This window comes from Archocentrus centrarchus, unplaced genomic scaffold (genome assembly GCF_007364275.1).
Source record: "Archocentrus centrarchus isolate MPI-CPG fArcCen1 unplaced genomic scaffold, fArcCen1 scaffold_35_ctg1, whole genome shotgun sequence".
Taxonomy (NCBI): Eukaryota; Metazoa; Chordata; class Actinopteri; order Cichliformes; family Cichlidae; genus Archocentrus; species Archocentrus centrarchus.
The window spans coordinates 3,589,756-3,603,054 of record NW_022060262.1 but is presented as its reverse complement, the minus strand read 5'-3'; the positions used below and the strand labels follow the sequence as shown (position 1 = coordinate 3,603,054).

At 40.5% G+C, this 13,299-nt stretch overlaps 1 protein-coding gene across 1 annotated transcript in view; it reads right to left on the bottom strand.

Annotated features, from left to right (window-relative positions):
• Positions 1 to 13,299, bottom strand: part of LOC115776624 (polymeric immunoglobulin receptor-like) — a 100,743-nt gene that overhangs the window by 32,820 nt on the left and 54,624 nt on the right. The window contains exon 9 of the mRNA XM_030724350.1: positions 10,056 to 10,397. Coding sequence (XP_030580210.1) covers positions 10,056 to 10,397 — 342 coding nt within the window. The remainder of the gene's footprint in view (positions 1 to 10,055; positions 10,398 to 13,299) is intronic.

Sequence of the window (13,299 nt, the reverse complement as noted above, 5' to 3'; positions counted from 1 at the left end):
TGCTGACATTTACTGCTTTTTACTTGCTTTCTGCACTGAAACGTGTTTCTCAGTGAGCCACAACCAAACTGAAAGATGGCAAATACTCAGTTTGACTCCTCAGTGAAACCCACAGAACCATGTGAGAGAAGGAAGTGAGAACAAACACTGATTCAGACACCTCAAGAAACTCAACTGCTGCCAGAGGAACAAGAGCAAGGTAATTATAATTGATATTATCACTGATTGATCATTAAAATAAACTTTAAGAAATTAAATAAAAAGCAAGAAAAGGTTTGACTGTACTCTGGTGTCAGGAGCTGGGGGAGCAGTCAGAGAGCAGCAGCTGGACGTCAGTGGTTGGACTGGTGGATACTTCAGTGAAGAGTAGACGACGTCTGGCTCTGGTTTAAAGTCTGAACACAAACACACACAGTTCAAACAACAGGAAACATGATTACAAGCTTTGGAGTTCAATCAAGACCTCCAACCTGCACCTCTCTGCATCACACAGTCCCAGTTCACACTGTACTGGGACCAGTTCAGATCCAGTCACAGAGCTTCATACTGCTCACACTTTAACTGCATTTTTAAATTTGCACCTAATGATTAAATGCAGTGTGGTGTAGTGAGGAAGAAACACTCAGTTCATCATGAAATGATGTTAAATCTTCTGACATTTGCTGCTTCCATGTTCCAGCTTCTCTCTTCGTGTCACCCACACAGAAGATTTCTCAGAGTCAAACTTAGAAACAGGAACCAGGAAGTTCCCTTTCTATAGATTACTGGATTAATTTCAAAGCAGCACTGCTGTCATCCTGTCTGACAGCCTATTTTCTGCACAGCATCTTTTAGTTCCCCTAGTTGTTCCATCCTTACACTGTGATAGACTGGAGACCTGTTCTGGCTGTACTTCACCTCCACTCCAGCTTGACCCTGAATTTATGGCAATATCCTATTTATTAGTAAAAATGTCTTTGATAGTGGTGAAGTCTGACCAAGTGAGTTACGGACAGAAAATAAATTAGGACCAAAGACTGAACCTTGTGGTGCACCATTGGTAATGTGTGGTGTAGATGATGAAATGTTCTCTATGGTAGACAGAAAGGTTCTTTTAAATAGCTCTGAATGAAGTAAACCAACTGTAAATTTTCCTGATTTGAACCACTGCAGATTCAGCACCGTGTAGAGCTGTAATGTAGTGAGACTGGGTACCAAGCCCCAATAGTAACAGCTAGTACGCTGAATACCAGAGCAGCTGACCTGAACCATAAGATCATGGCTAACATGGAGACCTGAGCCCCTGGAAGCTGACTACCAAGACTACGTGAAGTAGCAGGCTGGTGGAGGTTTTGCACCTGTGATGATCATATTGGATGTTCCCTCTCTATGACATCATAAAAATCAAAGGCTAGAACATTTTTAGATGAAAACGGTAAAGTTTTGATGCGTTTTGGCCTCTTGTTTACACGAGAAAGGATACTTTGTGAAATCAGGCTTCAGAGTGGAGCAAAAAGGTCTTGTCTACAGTATGTTTTCCTGTAAATTAAGATGTCCTTAACCTCTCTCTTTTTGTTTGGTTGTTTTTATTTTGTTTTTAAAATATTTGCTATTCTAATGATGCTCATGTATATTAACAAATCTCCTGGCATTATAAAAATGTCCACACTTCCCTGAACTTTGATCAACCACCACCTGTAAACATGTGCACACAGAACAGTTAGTTAAAAAGTGGTTACCTCTGTGTTCTCTGATTGGCTGTTGTTGCCGATTTGATATTTTGATGTCACCATATGTGATTTTATCTATGACATCATCTCCTATAGTTTCTTCATGATCTGCTGAAATGAAAGAATTAATGGCAATAATATTAATAAAGAGTCCAACAGAAAACTGATGTAAGAAACTGGACGGGGATTTCGGTATCTGTATGAACCATGTGATCATAATTAGAATGTGCTTTATTCTACTAAACAAACTGATCCATAAAAGATCAGGAAGTCTGAGTCTCACCTTCAGGTTTCCTGTGAACACATCGTCTCACCAGCAGAACCAGTAACACCAGTAGAACCACAACACAGACTGATCCAACAGAGGACAACACAGAGAGAACAGAAGGAGAAGCGGATGTAGGATGAGGTGTGGATGTAGGTGGAGGTGTGGTGGTGGGTCTCTCTAAAATAAAGCAAACACAGTCATTAAGTTCTGGTCACATTGTGAATGTTGAAACCTGCAGAAACACAGACAGGTGAGTGTGTCACCTGTGACAGTGATCCAGCTGGATGGAGACTCTCCATGACCGCTGATGTCACACTTGTAGAGGCCTTCATCAGACCTGGAAACATGCTGGATGGTCATGTGACCTGTAGGCTGCTTCCTGATGAGGGAGCCATCTTTATAGAAAGCAGCTGGGAGGTTGGAGGGAGTGGTCTTTGTTTGACAGAGCAGAGTGACGTCATCTCCCTCCATCACAGGGAGGACAGGACTCTGCAGGATCACTGATCCACCTCAACACAGAGACAAACTACAGCATTTCATCCATTTACACACAGCTTCATCAACACTAACTCCACACACTCAGCTTACCAGAGACTGTGAGATTAACCATGTTACTGATGGCACCCTCTCTGGACTCACACCAGTAAACTCCACTGTCCCATGGGAAAACAATAATGTTACAGGAAGAACCAGCTGGTTTTCCCCATCCATCTGTTCCACACTGAGTCCTCTGTCGTTTGCTTGTGTTCCTCCTCAGAGTCCATCCAGCAGAGCTGTCGTCCTCCTCACAGCTCAGAGACACAGAGTCATATTCAAAGAACTGAGAGCTGCTGGGACTCACAGTCAGACGAGCTGTGAGGGTTACAATGAAACATGAAGCCAAACAGGTCATATTAGTGAGCATTGATCAGGTTGAAGCTGTGACAGAAGAAGGTTACTGACCTTGGTTTGTTGTGCAGCTCAGCAGTGAGATCAGAACTAAAGAGAAATGACACTCAGGTTGGTTTGAGGTGAACACAAAGAACAACTCCACACAAACAGCTGACAGACCCACAAACTCGTCTTAAATCCATCCATCTATTTAGGATCTTACACTTTTCAGTTTACACTGCCTACGATCTAAAACGCAACTAAGCTGATGATTATGTGCACCACACTGTGACTATATACAGAATATCTAGAACCTCTCCAATCTGACAGTAAAGTCATGTGTCCTCTGTGCAGCTGTGTTCATGTAATCAGTGAATGATTTGAGCTTTTCACTGCCTGCTGTGTTTCCTGGACTCCTGAGCAAAGATAAAGAGTCAGTTCAGACCTGCAGTTGGTCCTCATGGTGTTTGAACTTGAATTCAGCCTGATTAGTTTTTCATGTCTTCTCCTCCATCATCAGTTATCAGGAGAGCAGACAGTCAAAGGTCAATAATTCAAACAAACACAGAGATTCTACTTACAGAGCAGACACAGCACAGATGTTTCCTTCATCGTCCTTCTCACTCATTTGAGCTTTTTTTCATTTCTCTCACTGACACCAAGTAAAGCCCCGCCCTCTTCCTCTGAGCACCAGCTTTACTATTGGTGCAGAGGCAGTGGGGGCTGTTGGTGGTGCGGGCTTTCTTTGTCTAAATTAACAGTGTTTATGTTGTATGTGATTCCACTTGCCATAATAACCACAGTATGTAATGTGGAGGTTTACTGGCTCAATGGCGCCCTCTCTCAAAAGGCAATGGATAAATGTCACTGGCAATGTTGTAATGTGGCCAGATCATAAGAGACGAGCCTGAGGTGGGTCTTAACGCACAGCAGTGTACATGATTATTAAGTATTAACATCTGTCTAGCCATTATATAAAGAGTATGAGGGTCAATATCACCAAAAAGTGCTTTTGGGACTTCAGAAATTGTCCCCCAAAAAAGTTTCAATTTCCCAACTAATTTCATATTCATTGTATCAAGTTGACTTTAGGCTGTTGTAAATGCATGTTGGTCAAGCTCCGACACTTTTATGAATTTACTGCAAGCAGATAAAGAATGAGCACATTGTAAAATATGTCCACCCTGTCATGGACAAAGCCAAATGAAAATAAATACATTTTAATACCAACGTGATTATACAATGCACATTTTCAGATAGCTAGTTTGTCCCTTGCTCAATAATAATATTTATTTGGTAAAATAAGGCCTTTGAAAATAGTGAAATAATTGCAAATTGCTTGTCTCTTCAAAGAATCTATGATCGTTGTGTTTTCCTTTTTAAATAAAATCTCTAAAAACCGCGATCTGATCAGTTTTTCAAACAATATTATTTGGCAGTGATTCATTTATTAAGAAAACATAAAAAGCTTTTACTAACTTGTGACGATAACTTGATTATTTTCAAAAGACTGAAAATTTACAGGATGGATGGTGAGATGACAGGGTGGACAAAAATGTGCTAACTGCCAACATGAGTAGATTTATTAAGAACTTTCTCAACAAAGGTGAACATTAGAAAACATAATTATGAATATTCATAAGCTTTTTCTTTTCACAGTTACGATCTACAGGGGTTGGACAATGAAACTGAAACACCTGTCATTTTAGTGTGGGAGGTTTCATGGCTAAATTGGACCAGCCTGGTGGCCAATCTTCATTAATTGCACACTGCACCAGTAAGAGTGACCAAGACAGCAAGTCTCTGTGATGTATCAAGAGCCACGGTATCCAGGGTAATGTCAGCATACCACCAAGAAGGACGAACCACATCCAACAGGATTAACTGTGGAAGCAAGCGGAAGCTGTCTGAAAGGGATGTTCGGGGGCTAACCCGGATTGTATCCAAAAAACATAAAACCACGGCTGCCCAAATCACGGCAGAATTAAACGTGCACCTCAACTCTCCTGTTTCGACCAAAACTGTCCGTCGGGAGCTCCACAGAGTCAATATACACGGCCGGGCTGCTATAGCCAAACCTTTGGTCGCTCGTGCCAATGCCAAACGTCAGTTTCAATGGTGCAAGGAGCGCAAATCTTGGGCTGTGGACAATGTGAAACATGTATTGTTCTCTGATGAGTCCACCTTTACTGTTTTCCCCCACATCCGGGAGAGTTACGGTGTGGAGAAGCCCCAAAGAAGCGTACCACCCAGACTGTTGCATGCCCAGAGTGAAGCATGGGGGTGGATCAGTGATGTTTGGGCTGCCATATCATGCATTCCCGTGGCCCAATACTTGTGCTATATGGATGCGTCACTGCCAAGGACTACCGAACCATTCTGGAGGACCATGTGCATCCAATGTTTCAAACATTGTATCCTGAAGGTGGTGCCGTGTATCAGGATGACAATGCACCAATACACACAGCAAGACTGGTGAAAGATTGGTTTGATGAACATGAAAGTGAAGTTGAACATCTCCCATGGCCTGCACAGTCACCAGATCTAAATATTATTGAGCCACTTTGGGGTGTTTTGGAGGAGTGAGTCAGGAAATGTTTTCCTCCACCAGCATCACGTCGTGACCTGGAAACTATCCTGCAAGAAGAATGGCTTAAAATCCCTCTGACCACTGTGCAGGACTTGTTTATGTCATTCCCAAGACGAACTGACGCTGTATTGGCCGCAAAAGGAGGCCCTACACCATACTAATAAATTATTGTGGTCTAAAACCAGGTGTTTCGGTTTCATTGTCCAACCCCTGTATAATAGGGTCTAAGGTGGACAAAGGAAGTGTTTGACAAATTGTTTCTCTGGGAGTCTCTTCCTAAGTTCTTCATTGTATTGTATGCAAACTCTCTGCATTTTTGTCTTAAGTTGTGTGACTGTTTGCTTGTGTCCAGTTGCCATTTGACCAACATAATCTTTCAGAGGGCAGCACGGTGGCGTGGTGGTTAGCACTGCTGCCTCACAGTTAGAATGACATCTAGAAGGTTCGGGTTTGATTCCACTTTGGCCCAGACCTCTCTGTGTGGAGTTTGTTCTCCCCGTGTCTGTGTAAGTTTCACCCACAGTCCAAAGACATGCAATTACTAGGGTTAGATTAACTGGTCACTCTATATTGCCCATAGGTGTGAGTGGTTGTCTGTCTCTCTGTGTTGGCCCTGCGACAGGTTGGTGATCTGTACAGGGTGTACCCTGCCTCTTGCCCTATGTCAGCTGGGAGAGGCTCCAGCCTGATTTCATTAGTTGGTTTCTTAAAGGGGGAAATACTCCATGATGACAGGGTGGACAGTAGTTTTAGGGACGTGCACAAAATGTTAAATGAAATAATAAAAATGGAGACAAAAAAATCAAAATGGTTTGTTTTACCCAAGAATTTGGTAAGAGTAGTGAGAACATTTAAAAGGTATTTTCATTTTGTGCAATTTGCTGCCTTATTACACTGCTTGAAAGGAGCAGACCAGCGTGTGGGACAGAGCAAAAACAGATACATCCAACCAAAGAAAATGGTATAAAATTTGCGAAATTCATTTTAAGAAACTTGTTCTGGTACTGATGTGTGTGTCAATGTATCCACATTTATAATAATGCCTAAAATTTCCATTATTTTGAAACATGTTAACAATAATTTATTGATTCTGATGAGGACACCAAAAGGTACTTTATACTGATATTGACCCATGACCACTATAAATGATGTAACTGCTAATGAAATACTTTAAGTGGATTATTGCAGTTGTGGAGTGCTATAACAATGATATAATAGCATGATGCACCGGCTAGGCTAGCTAATGAATGTCTGTGCCATTATAATGTACTGTTCTTTTGTAGAGTGCAGTGTTTGAGCTGCCCCATACTGAGCCAACCTACCTGACTAGTATATGTTCTGTTCTTATCCAGATAATAAAAAGGGTCACATCTTAAAGATAAACAAGGCTTCGTCCATCATTACTACACAACACAGAGTCGAAGAGGTTTATTTGGACCAGCCAGTTACAGTGTAATTGAGCCTGGTTACATAAAGACATTAATAAAGTAATAATATGTCTGAAAGTCATCCATCCTGAGAGAGGCAGATATGAGCTGAAACACAGGAATCAAACCAGGGACGCTGCTGTTATGGAGCTGAACTGGAACCATTCACACACTGAGGCCCTCTGAACACATTTTAATGACAGCTGTGCAGAGACACACTGATGACTGACTGGAACACTATGATTCACATTTTAGATTAACACCATCCTCCCGCAGGCTTTAGATATGGACACTAAAGGGAGCTGCTGGACTGTAAATCCATCCATGGTGACTCTGAGTCCACCTGGACACAGACTGACAGCTCTGCACACTCACGTCCACCCTGAGGGTAAAATGAGTCTGTAGTTGCAGCGCTAATTCTTAGCCAACTAACATGAATCAATGCTCACATGTTTTTGAGCACTGTTATCAGCTACATCATTAGAATTATTTTGCATATTAGATCTGCTGCATCTTCCAACTCATTTTTCCAGATTGGGTCAGTCAGCAGTTAGCCTAACTGCAGTAACTGCAGGTTTGTGGACTGTGGGACGAAGCTGAAGTACCACAGGGAGAGCCCACGCAGGCACATGGAGAACCGAGCCAGCCAGTGGGTTTGACCCCGTGACCTGTTTGGCATCTTTGACTCAAGTCTAACATTAACATGATGAGAGGACAGGAAATATTTTATTTATTACTCTGAAGCAGTTAAAGACCTCAGTGTTAATCTAAACCAGGAATAAGATGACATCATTGTTGCTGTTTTCACGTGATCATCATAATAACCTACTCATTTCTTCACTGTTCAATCATCACTGTTTGCTCTGCTCCACAGTTTGTGTCTCACCTTAAATGAACATAAAATGTAATTATTTGTCTTTTAAATCCTTAAATTGTCCAGTTACACAGCAGCTGGTGTTTGTTAAAATAAAGAAAATATTCAGTTTAATAGTGAAATGTGCCAGACTGAACTAAAACTTCTCTGAGCCTGAAGCAGACAGTCTGAGAGGTGAGCAACACAATGAACTGATCAATGAACTGATCAATGAACTGATCTTCATGAGAGCTCAGAACGAGTTTTGACATTTTCCGTACAACAACACCATTATTAAAATGATTAAATACATGATGAAAGTGAGTGCGGTGTAGAGCTGTGCTTTCAGCTGTTAGCTCGATCAACTTCATGATAAATCTGTATCAACTAATTCAACAGGTCAGGAAACAGCTGTTATTAGATTAAACTTTATTAAACTCTTTAGGAAGATTACATCAGAGAAATTAAAGAAGCTACAAAAACAAATGAAACATTTATTAGTGTGTAAAACTAGAAAAAATTAATTGTTAGCATGTGACACGGAGTTGATGTTTGAAGTAACAGCTTGAAGAGTCTCCTTAATGGAAGGAAACGTTCAGTTTTACAGAAACATCTGGAACATCTGGAGCTGCATGGAGCCAATGTCTCTTCTTTGTTTCATAACACTGTCTGTGATAACTGTCAGTCCTTCAGTTACAGCTGATCAGTGAGCCCAGCAGCAGATAACTGACCGTCTGTACTGATGTCAGTAATGATGCTGCTGATCTCTACATGAGGATCAGTTTGTGGTTCAAAGCTCACAAACAGCTGAAGATGAAACACTGATGCTGATACAGTAACACACACACAACACTGAACTCATGTACTCACAGTAAACAAACCATAAAGTAATCTGAGAACATCAGTGACAGAGACGTGAATATGGAGGAAGACTTGCTGTGAAGAAACTCTGATCTTTAAAAAAATATATAGATTTTTTCCTGATTTGTAAACTTGTCTTTGAAACAGGAACTCCTGAATGTTTCATACAAACATGGCAGAAATGTAAAAATATATATTTTAAAGAACAGAAACTGAGAAACTAACATGCAGCTAAAAGAATACACTCACTGATCCTGATACTGTCTCAATACTGATTTTAAATTACTGACTGATGCTGATCAGTTGTAAAAGAACACTGAAGATAAAGATGAAGATGAAGATGTGTCTGATACCTGCTGGATGATCAGGATCATCAGTTTGGCCTCTGATGATCTTGATCATCTCAGTGGTTTATGTACATTTTCTTTGCTGTGATTAAAAACTGCGAGGTATACCTATTAAATGTTATTGCATAGTAAAGCGCCTGAACTGAGAACATCCAGTCAGTGGATGCCAGCTGAGCTGTTGGTGTTGCTGCTGGAGGATGAGCAGCTGTGGAGGATCTGCTTCTTAAAAAGGTTCAGCAGCAGTGGGAAGGAGGCCCTGTATCTGCTTCTTGTGCTGCAGCACTCTGACCTGCACGTTGGCTCCACCTGTCGTCGTATATGCAGATCATAACGCTCTTGTTTCTTGGCCTGAATTCAAAACTCCACCCAGAGGCTCTGGGGGGGGGGGGGGTCGCTCCTCGTGCAGGAACAGAGAAGATGATGGCAGATGAACTCTCTCATGTTTCTTCCTGTTCCTGATCAAATGTCTCTGCAGGTCTCCTTCTGATTGGTCAAATCCATGTGCTGTCCTGTGGGCGTGTCAGCTGCTGATTGGTCCAATCTGACCATTTCAGCAGCCCTGGTTCCAGCAGCATCCTCCTGCCTGTTAGCTGGATTAAATGCAGCAGTCTAAATGGCTTAGCTCATTCATTGTGTATATATGATCACTGAAGCTGAAGGGGGGGGTTAGTTTGGGGACTGGGGAGCGGACTCTGATTTTTATGTTATGCTCTTTATCCTTAGACAGAAGAGGAACAGTCAGTATTTGTCCTGAAGAGTAGCAGGAGGCTCAGATCATCTGTTTGGATTTAGATTCAGTTTTCTGTAGATGAAAAAACCACCAACAGCAGCAACAAGAAGCAGAGCAGGAACTGAGAGACCAACGATCAGACCAACAGGAGCTCCTCCTGGACCTGCAGGTAGAAACAGGTGTGAGGTGTCAGCTGTCAGGTAGGTGATGAGTGAAGAACAGAACAGAATCCATTTCCTCTTCAAACTGCTGTCAGACATTATCTACTGCACTCTGATCACATCACTCAGACCAGCTGCTTTCTACAAAGTCTCATCAACAACATCTTTAGAAACAAACATCAACAACCAGGAAGCAGCTTCACCTCTGATCACAGACACACTGAACTCTGCTCACTCACCTGGAGGAGCAACAACTCTCAGGGTGATGCTTTCGATTAATTTTGGTGAGTGTGTTTCTTCTGTGACGACATGACACTCATATGTTCCAGTGTCATTAATCATCACGTTCTTCAGGATCACAGACACGTCTCCATCCTTCATCTGTCTGTTCTTCAGATCCACCCGGTTCTTGAAAGATGGATGCTGGTTATCAGGATCAAACTGACCATCCCGATACAAAAGCAGATACTGGTCCCCCTGATCAGCTCTGCTCCACTTTACCACTCTGATTGTGTTGCTGTTTGGAGCTCGACCTGTCAGAGTGACGTTCTGTCCAGACTCAGCTGTGATGATTTTCTGCTCTGAAAGAGGAAACGACACAGAGCAGAGAGGTCAAAGGTCAAAGTCAGAGTGAAGCTCATTTTTTAATTATTTTTTTACCGTTCCTACATCTCTGTTTATTCAGTAATTCGGTGTGTGTTGTTTTGAGCTATGACCTCACATGTTGCTAAATGCAGCACTCTGATTGGTCAGATCTGTTTGTTCGCTTGCGAAAGTCAGAAAAATTGAACTTGATCTGAAAAAATAAATGCCGCAAATTTGTCCTGTGAAATGATGCGGTCGGTGTGAACGGCTGCATTAAGAACAGGCGAATATTTTTAATGCACAAAACATTTGCGTGAAATTTACACGTCCAGTGTGTAAAGGCCTTAAATCACACTGCTGCTGACTGAAGGAGTTACCGCCCAGCTTTGATTGTATTTCTTTGCGTTGGCACCTAATTAGAACTGCAACTCTGAACTGTCTTCAACTGGACACATTTAAAGTTAGTCAGTAACTCATTATAGATATGTTGAAGTGAAGCCTCCATTCAACTCAATCTGACGTCATTTTGACCAGTCAGAATATAATTAGAGATATCTCCAATCACTAATATGTCTAGTCATGAATCAGTTTCAGATATCTGGAGTGAAAGTGTGGTGAATCAGATTTTATGTTAAAACGACCTGCCATAGAACAGAGGCTTCAATTCAAGATATCTACAATCTGAAACACACATTTCAGATATCTACAATTAAATTTCACTTTCACTTTCAGTGGCTCCACTCTGCATCCTGCTGCAGCTTCAAAATATATAATAAATTATTATTATTATGGGTCTGTTTGGTAGATTTGTTTGCAGTGTTTTGTACATTTGTTTTTGTGTTAAAAAAAATTAAAAGTTTGATTAAAATGCGTTTGTAATAGAACAAATACATATTGTGTCACTTTGTCTTTAAATACACACACACAGCTGTTTTAATGCTGCTAAAATAAAACAATTAAAGCTCTTTAGTTTTAAAGATTATGAATTTTCTGTTGCACAATCAAATAAAAAGCCTCTCCAAACCAAGCTCCCGGGCTGAATTTCAACCCCAGTCCGCCCCTGACGGCGCCGCTGCAGCCGCCTGAAGTTCTATACAGGCAATTGTTTGGACAGCTCAGTTCAGCACAAGGGGGCTTACCCGCAATCGCTTAATTCAGAGATCTAAAAATATAATTTTGACTAGTCATAATTACGTTTTTAGATATCTTAAATTGTAATTACGGATGTGTGCCCCTTCAAGTGACCAATCCGGTGACGTCATTTGAGATATCTTCAAAGGAAATTTTACTTGTCAAAACGTAATTGAAGATATGTTGAATTATTATTTTTACTAGTCAAAATGTAAATGCAGATATTTTAAATCACCATTCTGGATAGTCAAAATGCAGTTTTAGATATCTGAAATGTAATTACGGAGAATCAGACAAACGGATTTTATGTCAAAACGGCCTCATATATATATATATATATATATATATATCTTTAATTAGAATTATGACTGGTCAAAAAAAAGTAATATCTCAAAAATATCTCAAATTAACTTCATAACTAGTCATAATTTAATTGTAGATATCTGAAATGTGAGTTTCAGATAGTCAGTAATTCGTTGAAGATATGCTGCATTGAAGCCTCCATTCAACTCAATGGTAAATCTGACGTAATTTCTACTAGATCAGACTGTAATTAGACATATCTTAATTTACTAATAGGTCTATTCATAAATCTGTTTCAGATATCTGGATTGTAAGTGTGGTGAAATGGACTTTATGTTAAAACGGACCGCCATGGGCTGCACGGCCGTCCCGCTGCACACCAGCGGAGTCTTTGGGACACATTAACGTGTGACTGATCATCGTGTTCTTCATAATCTCAGAAAGAAACAAAGTTTGGTTTGTAGCAAACCTGCAGAGAGACACATGAAGACACACAGCAGAGAGAAGCAGCGCAGTGAAACCGTTACATCCGTCATTTCCGTCCTGCGTCCTTCTCAAATCTGAGTCTGTGAGTGTTTCCAGACAAAAACAGGACTTCAGTTTAAAACCTGACTTCAACTTAATTTTAGGGTTCAACTTAAATTTAATTCACAGACTTTGAGAGCAGATTTAACGCTTAGCTATTAGTTTACAGCCAAACTTTCGTCACTGTGACGTATTACGGAGTGTCGGACAGTCCAAATGTACAAAACGCGAATCACTTCATTTGATTTTGTCGTGATTCTCGCCTTTAACAAAGTTTGTTTCTATTTAGTTTTGTTTAATCTGGATGTTATATTTTATTTTAATCTGCTGTTTCTGAGAATGAAGGAATTTATGAATAAAATAGAGCTCAGTCAGTAGGGGAGAGTGGGGGTAAGATGAGCCACATAATAAAAAGTGCTCCAGGGGTTCAGTTTGCCCCGGGCACGGGGTAACATGAACCAGTTCACAGGGTAAAGTGTCTATTTTTTCCAGTATTAAAACGGGCAAAACAATTTATTTTTCCAAAATTTAAATTTAGGTTACCTAAAATAACACAAACCCAGCTGGGTATGGTTTGATTTTCTTTTATTTGCCACTGAGAAACGATAACTTTAAGGTGAGGGTATAAATTGTGTTCTTTTTTCAAAATTGTTCGATTTTTGTTTAGGAATCAGAAAACAAAAATTGGAAAATTACCATTTCAGAATTGGTAAACAAAAACTTAAAAAATGAGCCTTTTTTGTTTTTTGCTTTGTCAAAAACAAACAGAAAATAAAAAAAATGAACCAAGTGCTCAAAAAATTAAATTCTGGATTTTAAAAATCCAGTATGGAAATGTTATTTCTCATTTTGTGGAGAATTTTATACATTCTTAGCATAAGTTATTGGCTTTTGGCAGGGGTAAGATGAGCCAGTGGTTCAGTTTAATCCTTGGCCTTT